The 14,122-nt window shown below is 43.4% G+C and overlaps 1 protein-coding gene across 18 annotated transcripts in view; it reads right to left on the bottom strand.

Annotated features, from left to right (window-relative positions):
• FHOD3 (formin homology 2 domain containing 3) overlaps positions 1-14,122 on the bottom strand; it is a 463,300-nt gene that overhangs the window by 138,186 nt on the left and 310,992 nt on the right. For 14 of the 18 annotated variants that reach the window (XM_072829309.1, XM_072829316.1, XM_072829312.1 and 11 more), the window contains exon 10: positions 6,291-6,541. In XM_072829309.1, the coding sequence (XP_072685410.1) occupies positions 6,291-6,541 (251 nt within the window). Of the gene's footprint in view, positions 1-6,290; positions 6,542-6,809; positions 7,091-14,122 lie in introns of those variants that run through there. The other 4 variants (XM_072829321.1, XM_072829322.1, XM_072829325.1 and 1 more) reach the window with 2 other exon arrangements.

The following is a 14,122-nucleotide window of genomic DNA, read 5'->3' as shown; positions in this document are numbered from 1 at the left end:
TCCTTTAACTCCCTGTGTCTCAGTTTCTCCTCCTGCCACATGGAGATCCTAATGCCACCTTACATCATGGGGTGATGGTGAAAATAGACTTAGTACACTACGGTTCTCAGTATAAGGTATGGCAGATAACTTGGTGCCTAGGAAAGGTGAGCCACTATTACAGCTGTCAATCACCATTACCGTCTCCTTCACACCATATGGTCCAACTATGTCCACTTTATACTGCATTAATAATTGGTACCACATCTTTAATCCTGTATCGTTTTTATCTGAAAACAGAGTTGCTGTGCAGTCAGTGCCTCCATGTGTCCCTGTGTTTAGATACAGGGCCATATCTATATCGACACATGGCTCTTTGTGACGGAGCTAAGCACCTCTTCCCATGCTTCAATACAACCATCCTATGTCCTCTACTGTAGTGATTCCAAATGCCAGGCTGTGAAGGCTTGTGTAGACTGGGTGTCCCCCTACTCTTTAGGAGCCACAGCCTATTCTCCACCAGCAGGTGCAGACTGAGCTTCTGATGCTAGGATCCACACTCCATCTCCACATCATATCCTGCCTGACTTCTCCTCCCTGAAGCGCAGGTGGACTAGCTATCTATATCCTGGTCAGTACCTGTGGCCGGTTGCCCACATGGGCATGGTCCCTCTTGGTTTCCCCTTCTCTGGGACCTGCTAGAGCCAGGCCATATCATGTCTCTGCTGCTTGTGATTGGGCATGTTTATAGGTCAAACTACTATGTCTAGTCCCTCCCAGCAGCAAGCTCAAGGCTTGGCCCTAACACTTATCTCCCCTATCAGCTGTGTACTTCCTTGTCACTTTCAACTTCTTAGGATGAGTACTTTTGTGCAACATATATTAAGCCTTTTGGTCCTTATTTTTACCTTTCTTCTACCTTACATAACTAAATAGCAATTCTTGAATTCAACTGTTTTATTTCTTGACCACCAGTTGATAATACCACCAGCCAAGAGGAGATTGCCATTGCTCCTTCTCAGTAATGAGTCCTCAGCTCCTCAAATACCTGTGAGCACTGGGTATTGAGCTTGTCCCATGCTCCTATTTTTCCAAACCGTTTACTGAGTCTGGCTGTGAAACAGCATACCTTCTGTCATATAATCATTATTTGATCTTGTCACATTGTAACATGGCTTGTGTCATGTTCCATTATGTCAATTTTGGGGAATGTGACAGATATAAAGCTGATTGGAATTGGGTATACTGGGCATTTGGATTACTGAGAAACTCATAAAATCTAGTCAAACCTTCAGTTCCCCCAAGGAGGGTTCAGCATATTCCCCAAGAATTTGAAGAGTAAAACTTTGTTAAATGAGTTAAAACAAAAACAAAAAGGGACTCTCCTTTCTGTTAAGTAACCAAGAAGTTTGAGAATTATATTCTCTGAAAGAAAGTCAACTTTCACCCACACACATGAACATTTGAAGGTACAGCCGCAGAGTTCCATGTGCTTCTAAGAAAGACACCCCCTCCTTCCAATAGCCAAAGGACTCCCTACCTTGGCATCATTCCAACAAGGACTTGAAAATTACAACCATTTACTTGTTGCCCTTTAAGGTGGGGTTTCTCAGATTTAGCACTACTGATATTTTAGAACAGATAACTTTTTGCTACAGAGGGCTGTCCCATGCATTGTGGAATGTTCAGCAGCATTCCTGGCCTCTACCCACCAGAAGCCAATAGCACTCTGCACCCTGATTATGGCAACCAAACACATGTCTAGACATTGCCAAATGTCCTGAGGGACAGAACTGACTCCAATTGAGACTCACAACCTCAGTGGGAACACTAGGACTGACTCCAGGCTGGTTCCACCTCCCAGAGCAGCCCAACCTTTCCCAGACTCATCCATCACCAGATCCCCTTTCTCCTTGCTGGCTCTGTATGTCTCCTAACCTAACTCAACTCCTGCCTTTTTCAAACCCTTCAACCATTCACTGTGCCCTGAGAACTTATGAGCAGCTCTCAGCAAAATCCCCTATAGCCTCAATGTCTTCATGCAATATTCCCTGCTCCCACCCTGAACCTAGCATGCTGCTCCCACAGCCCTCTTGTACTCCTCTTTGCCCATTCCAGATCATTTCCCTCCCAACCTCCCTCTAGAAACCCAGCCCCTTATGATGGGGGCTGGCAAACTATAGTCTGTTGGCCAAATCTGGCTTACCACCTGTTTTTATATAGTCTATCAGCTAAGACTGGTTTTCAAATTTCTAAATGGTTGAAACACAAACCAGAAGGATATTTCATGACATGTAAAATTCCAATCTCAGTGTCCATACATGAGTAAGGTCATTTGCTTATCTGTTGTCTATGGCTGCTTTTGTACAAAGGCAGAATGCAGTTGAATGGCTGCAACAGAGACTGTCTGACCTGCAAAGCTTAACAGATGGACTTTCTGGCCTCCGACAGAGAAAGTTTCCAATCCCCGCCTTGGAGGCACATGGCAGCAGTCTGTGCCATCCACTCCCAGCCAGTTGTCATCATCTGCTACCTGCCAGGTCACTCTTCCATGTGTATTAAAATATACATAGGACTGAAGGCTGGATGGCACAAATGCTAACGTTAGTGACTGAATAAAGTTCAAAATTACCTCGACAGGTTGGAATGTTGTGTGGAAATCAACAGGATGAAATTTTTCACATATTAAAGTCCCATGCAATGCTCATTATTAAAAAGACAGACATATGGAGCAAGAAGACGACCTGGTGTGTGCTGACAGAGCTAAGAACCAGGATGAATAGGGAAACATGATGGGGAAATTTTATCCATATAATGGGATACTAGGCAATAAAAGAACTATAATATTATGGGGTGCATTTAGGTCAGATGATCTTCCTGACAGGAAAGTTCAGGGATAGAATGGGGTGCCCCAGAGAGAAGAGTGTTTGAGCCTGAAAGTGCATAGAAAGGTCTCCTGTTCTAGGCTTTAAGGTTTTCTCTCCTAAGATTATATACTATTGATAGTTTAAACCAGCAACACTGTTCTTTTGCATATTTGATGCTAACAATAATTTTTTCTTGGTAAAAAATGAAAGCATCAACATTTTTGTTTCTTCCAGTGCAAAGTTGGAAGTATAAAGATGAAATTTTTTTAAGAGAGAGAGAGAGCACACTCAAGTGAGGGATGTGGGGAGAGGGGCAGAGGGAAGAGAGAGACTCTTAAGCAGGCTCCAAGCCCAGCACAGAGCCCAATGCAGGGCTCAACCTTGTGTCCCTGAGATCATGACCTGAGCCGAAAACAAGAGTCAGGCACTTAACCAACTGAGCCATCCAGGTGCCCCTAAAAGCATCTTTTGTGACTGTGTGTGGGCCATAATGAGTTTTATCTTTACACTTACATTTTAAATTTCTCTCCCTCTGCCCCTTCCCTCCCTGCCACCTCTCATGCTCATGTGCTCTCTCTTTCAGGAAAAAAAAAAAAAGAGAGAGATGCTTTTAGGTAACAGATGACCAATAACCAATAAACTCATACCTTTTTGGATAAATGTTCAGTGGAGAGTTACTATTTCTTAAGAAACCAAAGCAAACCAATCCATGCTTGGAGTCTTAGTCCTTACTTGAATTGAGGCACATAGCTCAGCGGGCTTAAATCATAAGGAGACTTTGAAATTTTCTCCTTTTCAACTCTTTGAATTTTCATATTTATATCAAAAAAATCCACCTCTACATGGTATGTAAATAAAATTCCTTCTCACTCAGTCATTATGCTTAGGGATGGTGGGTCAGGAAGTGGTTATGTGTGATTTGGACATTGAAAGGCAAGGGCCGAAGATGTGTGTTTTAACCCACAACTCAGTCCCTTTGTCCTGGGATCATGACAAAGCAGCAACCCATCTTCTCACTTGTAAAACAATGATGAAGATGCTTGTCTTCCTAGATCCTATAGAGGATCATCATGAGAATTTCAGATGATGTGAAAGGACCATCTGAGTGGAGACTGCCATATGCATTTTAGGGCTACACGAATCTCTAACCTATCATCTTCTTTTCTAAAGTACTGGCAATTGGTTGGGTCAGAATTACAAAATCCAGTCTAAAATTCCTATGTGGCATATGGAAGGCATGTTGCTACAAGTTAGCAGTAACTAGGGCCAAAATGCTCACATAGATGAAGAACGATCTAGGTCAGGCATGCTTCTGTGTCTTTCAAGGTCTATGGGGAGTCTGACACAATGAACTACTTGATTCTAAGGTCCTATTTGGAGGCACAGATGTTGAGCAGGTGACTAAGCTATGCATGCAGGGATCATTTCCCATTCGGCTTCTCGTCACCCTTTCCCTGTATTCCACTCCTACCTCTGCCAAAAGTGTACTCTTGTTTTGGGGCCAGAGGGCAAAACCCCTCCAACAGGCTTCATGGATGAAGCCACTTACTTCATCATCAGTCTGTAAAATGTTATCTCTCTTTACAAGCGGGACAGTGTATTCTTCTCAAATAAAACCTATAAATTTACATCAAAGTACTAATTTCAGTAAAATGAAAAATCAGTCCTATTTGAAAAGAATGAGACAAGAAGCATGCAGAGCTTCATGAGTGGCTTCCCATTCCAGATCCCCCCAAGCCCCACACCTCAAAACTGTGAACTGTGCCCACAGTGGTCCACTCTACTGCTGACATCCTTGCCAACCAGTCACAAGGCATGGCCATCAGGGCTCACAATATGGGGATCATTGAAAAGGTTAGAAACAGACAGACTGGCATCTACAGGACTCATGTTGGACACAGCAAGATACTACTGATAAGGACTCCAAATGACTTTCTTCAGCATCTGTGATGGTTTTAAATATAGATTTTCAGCGCACCATATACACTTCTCCCCATGTTAATTTCTGAAGCCATTAGTTAGGAGCCGGGCTGAAGAGAACTTTAAGTGTCCTTTGAGCACTAAGTTTCTTGAAGATATTAGACCATAAGGTGCAATGGTAGATGTTCTCATTCCTCAATCTGTTTAGAAGTTTTGTTCTCCTTTTCATTATAACAGAGTTCATTCTATGCGGACTCTTAGGAGCAGAAAAATCTGCAGATGGATAATTATGTGGTAGAGAATGGTGTCAATGTGGATCATGCCTTACACATCACTCTCAGACTAAAGCCTTCCTCTCCTTCTGTGTCAGGGGGCACCCAGAGGCATGGATCAAGTGATCCCATGAGTAACAGACTGCTCAGGGCATCTCTCAAGATAGGGGGGTGGATGCTCCCTTAGGGATGGAGAGGAAGATACATATCTTGATCATTCTCTTAAGGTCATCCAACTTAGTTCTGAGTTATTTTCTTCACCAGGCACTCATGACCTACGTTTGGCTCCCAGGTGGATCTCCATGATGACAGAAAATGCTCCAGCCAAATAATGTGAGCAGGGCTTCCACATGCCAGAGGAGGTGGTAATACATTGGCAAGCTAGTGTGCCAGTCAGTCCAGGTGGACCCGGCTGGCATGGACTGGTCCCCAGAGCTCCATCATCCTAGGGAACTGACAGCATTCACTTGGGAAGATATCAGTGGACCCAGACTCCAGAACAGCATGACCATCCTTTTGTTGCATTTCTGCTTTATAGAACCATTTCTAAGTTCCTATAGATTTTGTCAAAATTTATTACTTTGTGTGTGTGTGTGTGTGTGTATATATATATATCACATATATAATTTCTCATGAGATCAACCTTTTTACTTCTTCCTATCTGTCTTCCTTATTCTTACTTTCTCCCAGCCCACATGTGAGATTGATAAGGGCAGAGATCATACCTTATATCTTTAAGGCAAAAATGATGGCAATAACATTTACTGAAATTTACATGTATCTACTCATATACATAAATATATTTATTATAAATAATGTATATTTGCATACATGTTTATATTTATACATTATATTTAACTCACACAGGACTTATTCTATTTAACTACCTCAATTACGTACTGCTACAAGTATCTCAAGACTCTTAAGATCTTACATTTACAGGATGGTAAAGTTTGTGTTCTGGATGCTTTTCTATTTGATAAAGCACAGATTTTCTGAACAGATATTAAGTGAGATATGAATACAAAAACACAAATGCATGAAGAAGGGCTCGTGGGCTTAGTAAGATCAAATCTGTGCCTATCACCGGGGACCCCTTTCCATAGGACATTCCAAGGGACTCTGGGGGTGGTGTTTGAAGGGTGGAAAAGAGGCAGGGATCAAGTCATGGGGGTCAGTACCTGCGGAGTTGTGACCCCTCCCACCTTTTCAAGGTCCCTCCACCCCTCTCAAGGGCTGGGTTAATGCTTACTTTTCACAGTGCTCTCCTACTTGACTGGGCTTGAAGCCAGGAGCCGACTGGGAGCAGGGACTGGTGGGGGCCGACAGAGGACTCCTGATGCTCTGCACCGAGTGCCTGCGGCTCCGCCTGCGGTCCAGGCCCCGCTGCTCGCCCGCAGCGCTGCTGCTGCCACCCGAACACACGCTGGCTCTCCTCCGGTCGCGGCGCCCGCTCGGGGGCGGCTCTGCAGTCTCATCGCCATCCTCGTGCCGCAGTGCCACCTGAAAAAGCAGAGAGCGCCCGGTGCAAGGTCAGACTTGACATCCTCTCAGAGACCTTAGGTGTGATTTGCATTCCAGGGTCGCCCTAATGGGGACTTAACATTCTTTCCATCCTGCTAACTCAGCCTCTCTGCAAGATCTTCACAACCACTCGCGTGCCAAAGTGCAGGCTGCGTACTTAAAGATGCTTGCCACTGTAATTTCCCCAGTCAAATGGGACAGATACCCCAAGAAGGCCTGAGAAGCACTCTGTACTTAGGATCTTTACCCTGGTGCCCAGCACTGTCGTTTCCGGGCCTGCATCTCTCCTGGCCCGCCCTTTGCTCTGCTCTGGTCCAGGAGGCGAGGTCTGTCCTGAAGCCCAACTGCAGCGAGCCCTCGAGTATCTGATCATTCCTGAGCTTGCTTCCCAACGAGGGTGCTCAGAAGAGCCTGGCAAGGATTCTGGTCAGAGGCAAGAGCCACAAGAGGCAGGTGAGTGGGGCTGGCCTCACCCACGGATCCTTTCAAGAGGCCTAGTGCAGCAGCACGTACTGCCTGAGGTCAGTGCCTCTGCTTGGCACTGCTGCTATCGGGCTGCCTCCCAGCCTGGTCCCCGGGGAGGGGGCGGGGCCTGAAATTACACTAGGGAGCCTGCATAGGCTAGTCACAAAAATACACACCAGAAATAGACTTCACCTCTGGATTAGTTGATTTTGTTACATCTCCTCTTAAAAGTAATGCATATTTGTGCAGAAGAATAATTGCCTACGTTTGCCACTCTGGATTTCTCGTGGAAAGCCGAGCCAGCTGGCACCATGCCCCCATACGGCCACTCTCTTCCAAAGGGTATTTTAGTCCTGCTCCTAGTTGGCGCCCTCTCCGGAGGCCCAGCTCTGCCATCTCTTAATCTCGCTCTGTCCTGGGTCCTGCTCCACGGCTGCCTCATTTTAGGTTATGACACCATGTGCTTTTGCATAGCTCCGTCCTTATCCATGCCCGCTCTTCCCAGCCTGGGGCGACGCTCACCTGTATCACCAGCTTCTGTAAGTGATTCCTGTGCCTGCCCTTGCTAAAACTGGAAAGTAGGAAAAGCACGAGTTGTCGATGACTAGACTAGACCTTTCCATGCATGCCGGCTGTGCCACTCACGAACCAGGTGTGACCTTCAGCTAATTACTTGCCTTTTCTCTAGCTTGCCACGTGAGGCTAATCATATTACATTTGCAGGATTGAGGTAAGAATAGCTTCTATAAAGATGATTTATGTGGCTGGTACTCAATAAATATGACTATCCTTCCTCAAGCTAGGCCATCAGGTGAAGGGGCCCAGGCTGCCCACAAGTTCCTCCATCTCACAGAACTGGCAAGCCTGAGCCAGTCCCAACCAAGTCCAGCAGTCTCTCTGACTTGTCAAGGTAACCAAGGAGTTCCACAGTCCTGCATCCCCAAAGATTCCAGTTCTCCAGCCCTACAGATGCTCCCGGTCACATTTCACAGCTCAGTCCAGACAGGTGAGAGAATGGAGACCCAGACTGGCTAACCATGCGATACGGTCTTAATATCACCTATCTATAGAAAACTAAGCTAGTGCAAAATAAGTGGTCCCCTGTGTCCAAAGTTTTGCCATCTATGCTCATCTAGTAAGGTGAGCTTGACTGTGACAAGGTCAGGTTGGCCACTCTCATCCTGGTCTACAGGGATGAACACCTGGGACATGTGGCCAGTTTCACAGGGGTGCACCCCCCCCCCCTTTTATCTGTCCCATCTCTAGTTTCCTCTAGCTGTGGCTGTTGGGTAAGACTGATTTAGTGAAAACTATCTCTGTCCCAGATACATTTTATAACAAACTCTCAGATATCTGAGGACAATTTAATAATATTTTGACTATTTGTTCTCCCAAAATTTACTAGTCAGACATAATTTGGGAAGGTTGGAGGTAACAATTGGTAAGAGTTCAGAAAAAGCCTTGTTAGAAAATGTCATTGGAAAAAAACAAAAAATAAGATGTCATTGGAAAGTCAGTTTTCTAAGGGGTCTCTTCTCCAATATCATTACAGGAACTAAGAAAGACAGGATGCATTCGGTTATCACATTTATCATCTCAACATTAACACTTTAAATGTGTTAAACATTCTCTGGGAAAGTTTGAGAATGATTGTACATTTAATGAAGGACAGTATTTATAAAGTATTTCTAACCAGTTATTTTTTCTTCATTTTTAGATATAAAAATTCTAGACAATTTGAACTTATCCTGACCCAAAGTATTGATTCTGCTTCTTATTAAGCACACATTTGGAATGATAAGATTAGGGGATAAAGTAGAGTTCAGATATTTCTAATTCCTTGTCTAACCTCAGAGATCCAAGGATCAAATAGCATGCCTCTCACAGCTCCTTTCAGAGAGAGGCACACTCTCTGTGCGCAAAGCGAAACCCACATTAACTGCCTTTTGTCAGAGAAGATGGAGACAATCAAAAAGTTTAAATGAAAAGAAAAATCTGGAAAAATTATCAAAGCAACCTCATAAAACAAATTTTAATGGGGGCTTTCTAAAGTTCAGAGCCTCAGCAAAACATCTATCTCTTTAAAAAGAGAACGGGGTGCACAGAAGGGGGTATGAACCACAGAATCCCAGTGGATTCAATGGCAGCCTTGGGCCTCACAGTGAGCAACTGTATAACATGAAATTTGGGCCTGGTGTTCACTCATGATTTTGTTCTTACAAGAAGAATCATAGAACCACCAGTACCTACTGAAGATAGAAAGAGAGGTTTTATGATCACATGCGGGGCCACAGCGGCAGTGCCCAATTCTTCAGATTCTAGGGAACACAACAAATTAGTCAAGAACATGCAGAGCTGGCAAGGACCTGGAAAGGACAGCACTTACCGCAACTCTTCCTCAGATTCTGTGCTCTCAAATCTAATTAACTACATGTGCAATGAGTGTCCTCCAGCAAACACAAGATGAGATCAGCAGTGTCCCAGAGAATCTCTAGTCTCTCCCTAATGAGGAAGTGTTTCACTTGCTGGGCCCCTCAGCAAATGTCTTTTAGTTCTTTCAATTAGATGTAGAACACTGTTTATACACACTAAAACCCAGAAGAGGAGCAAGCAGTTGCCAAATCCAGCCACGATGGCTTGCATACTCTGCCCTACCTTACTAGGAAAGCAGTTAGAGCAGTTTAGGGGAGTATCTGTGGCAACTTCCATCAGTTGTTAAGGCTAGTGAATGATCTGAATACTCTTTTCAAGTTTTTATCATGGAAATGTTCAAACATACACAAAGTATGAAAGAGAATATGAAGACTGTGATGTGTTTATCACCCCTGATAGCTCAACAAGTATCAACCCTGTCCAATCTTGTGTTATTTATACTCTACTCCCTGCCCCCAATCCCAGACTTTGAAGTAAATTCCAGACCATATCATCTGTAAATATTTTAGTATATATCCCTAAAAGATAAGGATATTTGAAAAACCATAACCACCATACTGTTCCACTTAAAATAATTTCTTATTATCAAATATCCAACAATATGAACATTCTTGATAGAAGTCAAAAGCTACTACATTTCTTTGAGTTTATATCATTATATTACTACTAATATTGTGACAGGCAGCCATCTTCACATAATAGATACAATCTTTTTCCATACTGCTATCTCATTTTCTTTTTATTCCTATACATACATCCATACCTATACATTTTGACGCATCTTTTAGATGAAGTGGATGCCAGTACTAGTACCATTTCAAGAAGGAATTATGCCAATGACAGCTTGTAGAGGACTGTAACAGTGCTAGGCTCCCAGAGGACCATGCCTCCCTGTTGCCTCACTCTTGTGTAGCCATGTCCTACATTGAGCCCATTTTCTCTGGGACTTGCTTTGGTCAATGGGACATCAGCAAACAGGATGCAAACAAGGCTTGAAAAGTGTTTGCACATTGGGACTTGCCCTTCTGAAATGCTGTTACCACGTTAAGAAGTGTAGGCTAGGCCGTTAAAGACACAAAGCCCAACCAACAGCCAACACCAAATGCCAAACTAAGTGAATGAGGCCATCTTAGACTATACCCAGTCAGGCCACCAGATAACGGCAGCTCTCTGATATAATCAACCTCTCTCAGCTGAACCAGGCCAAATGTCTGACCAAATGTCTGATGTTCTAATGTCTTAGAATCATAAGCAATAAATGGTGTTTTAGGTCACTGTGTTTGGCTTGAGCAAAAAGTAACTCTTGCAGCAAGAGTAACTGATACATAATTTTAAAATCACCTATGACAAGAAAAGATTTAAGAGATTGGACCTGTTAATTAATTATTCTTTTTTTTAATTAATTATTCTTAAAAGTAATAGTTACCCCTTTCTTTTAGGGTTTCTGAACCCAATTCCAACACTGGGAGGGGGCTGCGGGGCTCAAGCAATTCTTGGACACCAGCAGGATATCTAAGAATTAAACTTAATTCAACTCAGTTCTGACACTATCTACTCAGAGACAGCATCAAATAACCTAGGTTAAGAGTTCAGTTCTACAAGACTGCCACACTGCCCCCCACCCTAATTTGGATGCCTATGGTTCTAACTAACCAGATTGGAGATTCCAAAAACCTCCTCCTTAGGTTCAATTAACTTGCTGGAGTGGTTCACAGAACTCAGGGAAACATTTACTTACATTTATCAGTTTATTAAATGATATGATAAAAAAATATGAAACAGCCAGATTAAGAGATACATAGGGCAAATTCCCAAACAAAGGAGCTTCTGTCTTCATAGAACTTGGTGGTATGCAGGAGCATTCTGCTTCCGCAAGAGTGGAAATTCTCCAAAAAAGACCAAAAAGCTGTCCTCTTGGGTTTTTATGGAAGCTTCATGATATAGTTATGACTAAGTCTTCAGCCAATGGAGGATCAGGAAATCAGGGAGTGGGACTGAAAATTCCAACCATTTAATCACAGAGTTGGTCCTCTTTTGGCAACCAGCCCCTACCTTTAGGTGCTTTCCAAAAGTCACCTAACGTAACAAATATACCTTTATCACTCTCAACGCTTTGGAAGTTTCAAAGGTTTGGGGAGCTATGAGTCAGAAACGAGGATAATAACCAAATATATATTTCTCAAAATAAATCACATTATCACACTCTCCACTCCCCACTCCCCAAGTCTTTCAGCCTTAATATGCTTTTCCATTACCACGACCACATTTTTAGAATCAAAAATTAGAACATATAATCTGACAAAAGATTTTATATTTTGACTTGTGCATTTATATACTTTGAAAACTCATATGAAGCTATAAGAATTAAAATGAATTTAATTAAACAAGAATTAAATCACCTCTCTGAAATGGAATTAAATTACATGGAATTGGGCCTGTCCCCAGAAAGTCCAGGACATGTGGTCACCAGACATCCTCCACTATGAGGAAGAATTTTAGAAGCCCAACCAAGTTCTCTGTAATTATTTGAAAACATTCATAGTCCTTTGTGAGCAAAAGTCTGGCTCCACTCACAGGTCTCCTTTCTGCCCCTGCATATACTGAACTTAGTTGTCCTGTGGCAGTAAATATTTTTCAAAACATTAACTTTCAGAAAGGAATAAAACCCTGACTCTGCCCAGTATCTCAAGCATTGAGCTGTCACCTTGAGAAATTATTCAAGGCATCTTTCCTTTAAGAGAGCTGCATTCTGATTAAATCATGCCCTTCCTTCAACCTGGCAATTGGCAAATGCAGTCATAAAACAAATGATATTTAAAAGAGATCTTCATTCAAGCACTAACTGAACATCTACTCTGGGTAGGCACACTGCTGGGCCCTGGGGCCAAAGAGGGAAATGAGAAATGACTCAAAGCAGCAGCTCAAAGGAAGACAGACAAGTACATCCTGAGGACTGCTCAGTCTGAGGTATGGTCATAGCAAGTTCTCTTTTGTAAGTCGTGAGCAGAGAGCAGGGGACAAGCAGCAGAAACTCCTTCTATCTTGCCACGAAGGCCTTGTGAATAAGGGGACATCTATGGTGACTCCTACAGGAGTAGGAATTTGCCAACTGCAAGAACTCAAAGGAAGAACTGTGGTAAATAAAAGAGAACAGATAAAGGAAAGCCTCTTGCCTACCTCCTGCCCCTAGGCCTGCCTTTCATATTCAGGAGACAGGAGATACCTCCAGAGACACCGTAGGAGTGGCCAGAGACAGGTCACAGGAACGTAAAGGCTACCCAGTATGTAGGTCCTTGTACCAACTCAAGGTGTTTAGGCTTCATCCTGCTAGCCATAAAAACATTTTTTCATATATTCATTCACTCACTTGCTTACTTGAGTTTGTTCTCTTAAATGGAGAAGAAATGGCATAGTCAGATCTGATTTCAGGAGGATTTTTTTTCCAGTTGCTCGGAATTAGGAAAAGGGAGAAAGTGGAGAAGTCCCCATGGGATGCAGCCCCTATAGGATGCCAGCCTCACCAGGCTCAGCTCATACTGCTTCCCTAGATCCTACCCCCTCCTGTCACACCAACCTCTTTTTGACCTTTTCCACCTGCCATGCCAAAGCTCTCTCACTGCTTTGTCCTCCATCACGGTCTTTCTTTAGGCCATCTTCTCAGAAAGGTCTTCCCCGTCCCTGCCTCATTCTCTCACCCCAACTTCATCCTGTCTCTTTTCATAGACATGTTTGAAGCCTCAGATTCTTGATTTATTCATGTACTTGGTCACTGCACCCCATTAGAGTGTGTACTCCCTGAGGGCAATGGCCTTGTCTAGTTCAGTGTATGTCCTGGGGCCTAGAATAGTACCTGAAGATAGTAGGTGCTCAATAAAGCTCTGATGAATAAACAAATTCACAGAGGAACAAATGAATGAGAAGACACAATAATCCAGGTAAGAAACAATAGGACAGAGCTAGGGGAATGGAGAAATGAGGTTTTCAGCAGTCAGATTTCTAAATGGGGTGGGGGTGGGGGTGGTAAGCAGAGGAAAGAGAAAGGAGTCTAGGATAGCTCCATCATGCACATGATACTGCATGAAGTAGAGAAATGAACAGATTATGCAGGATTTTTATTTTTTCCTGGGAGAAAAATAAAGTTCAGTTAGAGCTGGTTACATGTCATGTGAGCTTCCAAGTAGCCATCCCCAACGCAGAGCTTCCAAGGTACCATCTATGTCCTCTGCTCCATTACATTTAGCTGCTAGAGGAATTAGCCACTTGCTTGTCTTAGACTATAGATTTAAAGTTCTTTTGTCAGAGATAGAACTTCTCTCTGTATTTTTAACCCCAGCAAAGTATGTGATATATAACAGGCCCCCATGAATGAAAGTAACACAAGAAGAGACACAGGCAGTGAGGCAGGCAGCCATGGGCCTTGGCAAAAGCTCAAGGTCAAATATCAGCCACCAGCCTCAAAAGCTGCTGAACTCACTGGGTAAATTAGAACAGGCGACATAGACTGAGAGACGAGGTCTCATAAGGAAATCCCAACAATGAAAGGAGGGTCAGAGAAGGATCCAGGGGAGGACACTGAGGAGGAATGATCAGAGAGATATCCTGGAGCCATTTGTACACTTAGCCACCAGAAACACAGAAGCAATACACAGGTATCATGAATAC

The sequence above is a fragment of the Canis lupus genome, chromosome 6 (genome assembly GCF_048164855.1).
Source record: "Canis lupus baileyi chromosome 6, mCanLup2.hap1, whole genome shotgun sequence".
In the NCBI taxonomy this organism is placed as follows: Eukaryota; Metazoa; Chordata; class Mammalia; order Carnivora; family Canidae; genus Canis; species Canis lupus.
This window is presented reverse-complemented; position numbering and strand designations above follow the sequence as displayed.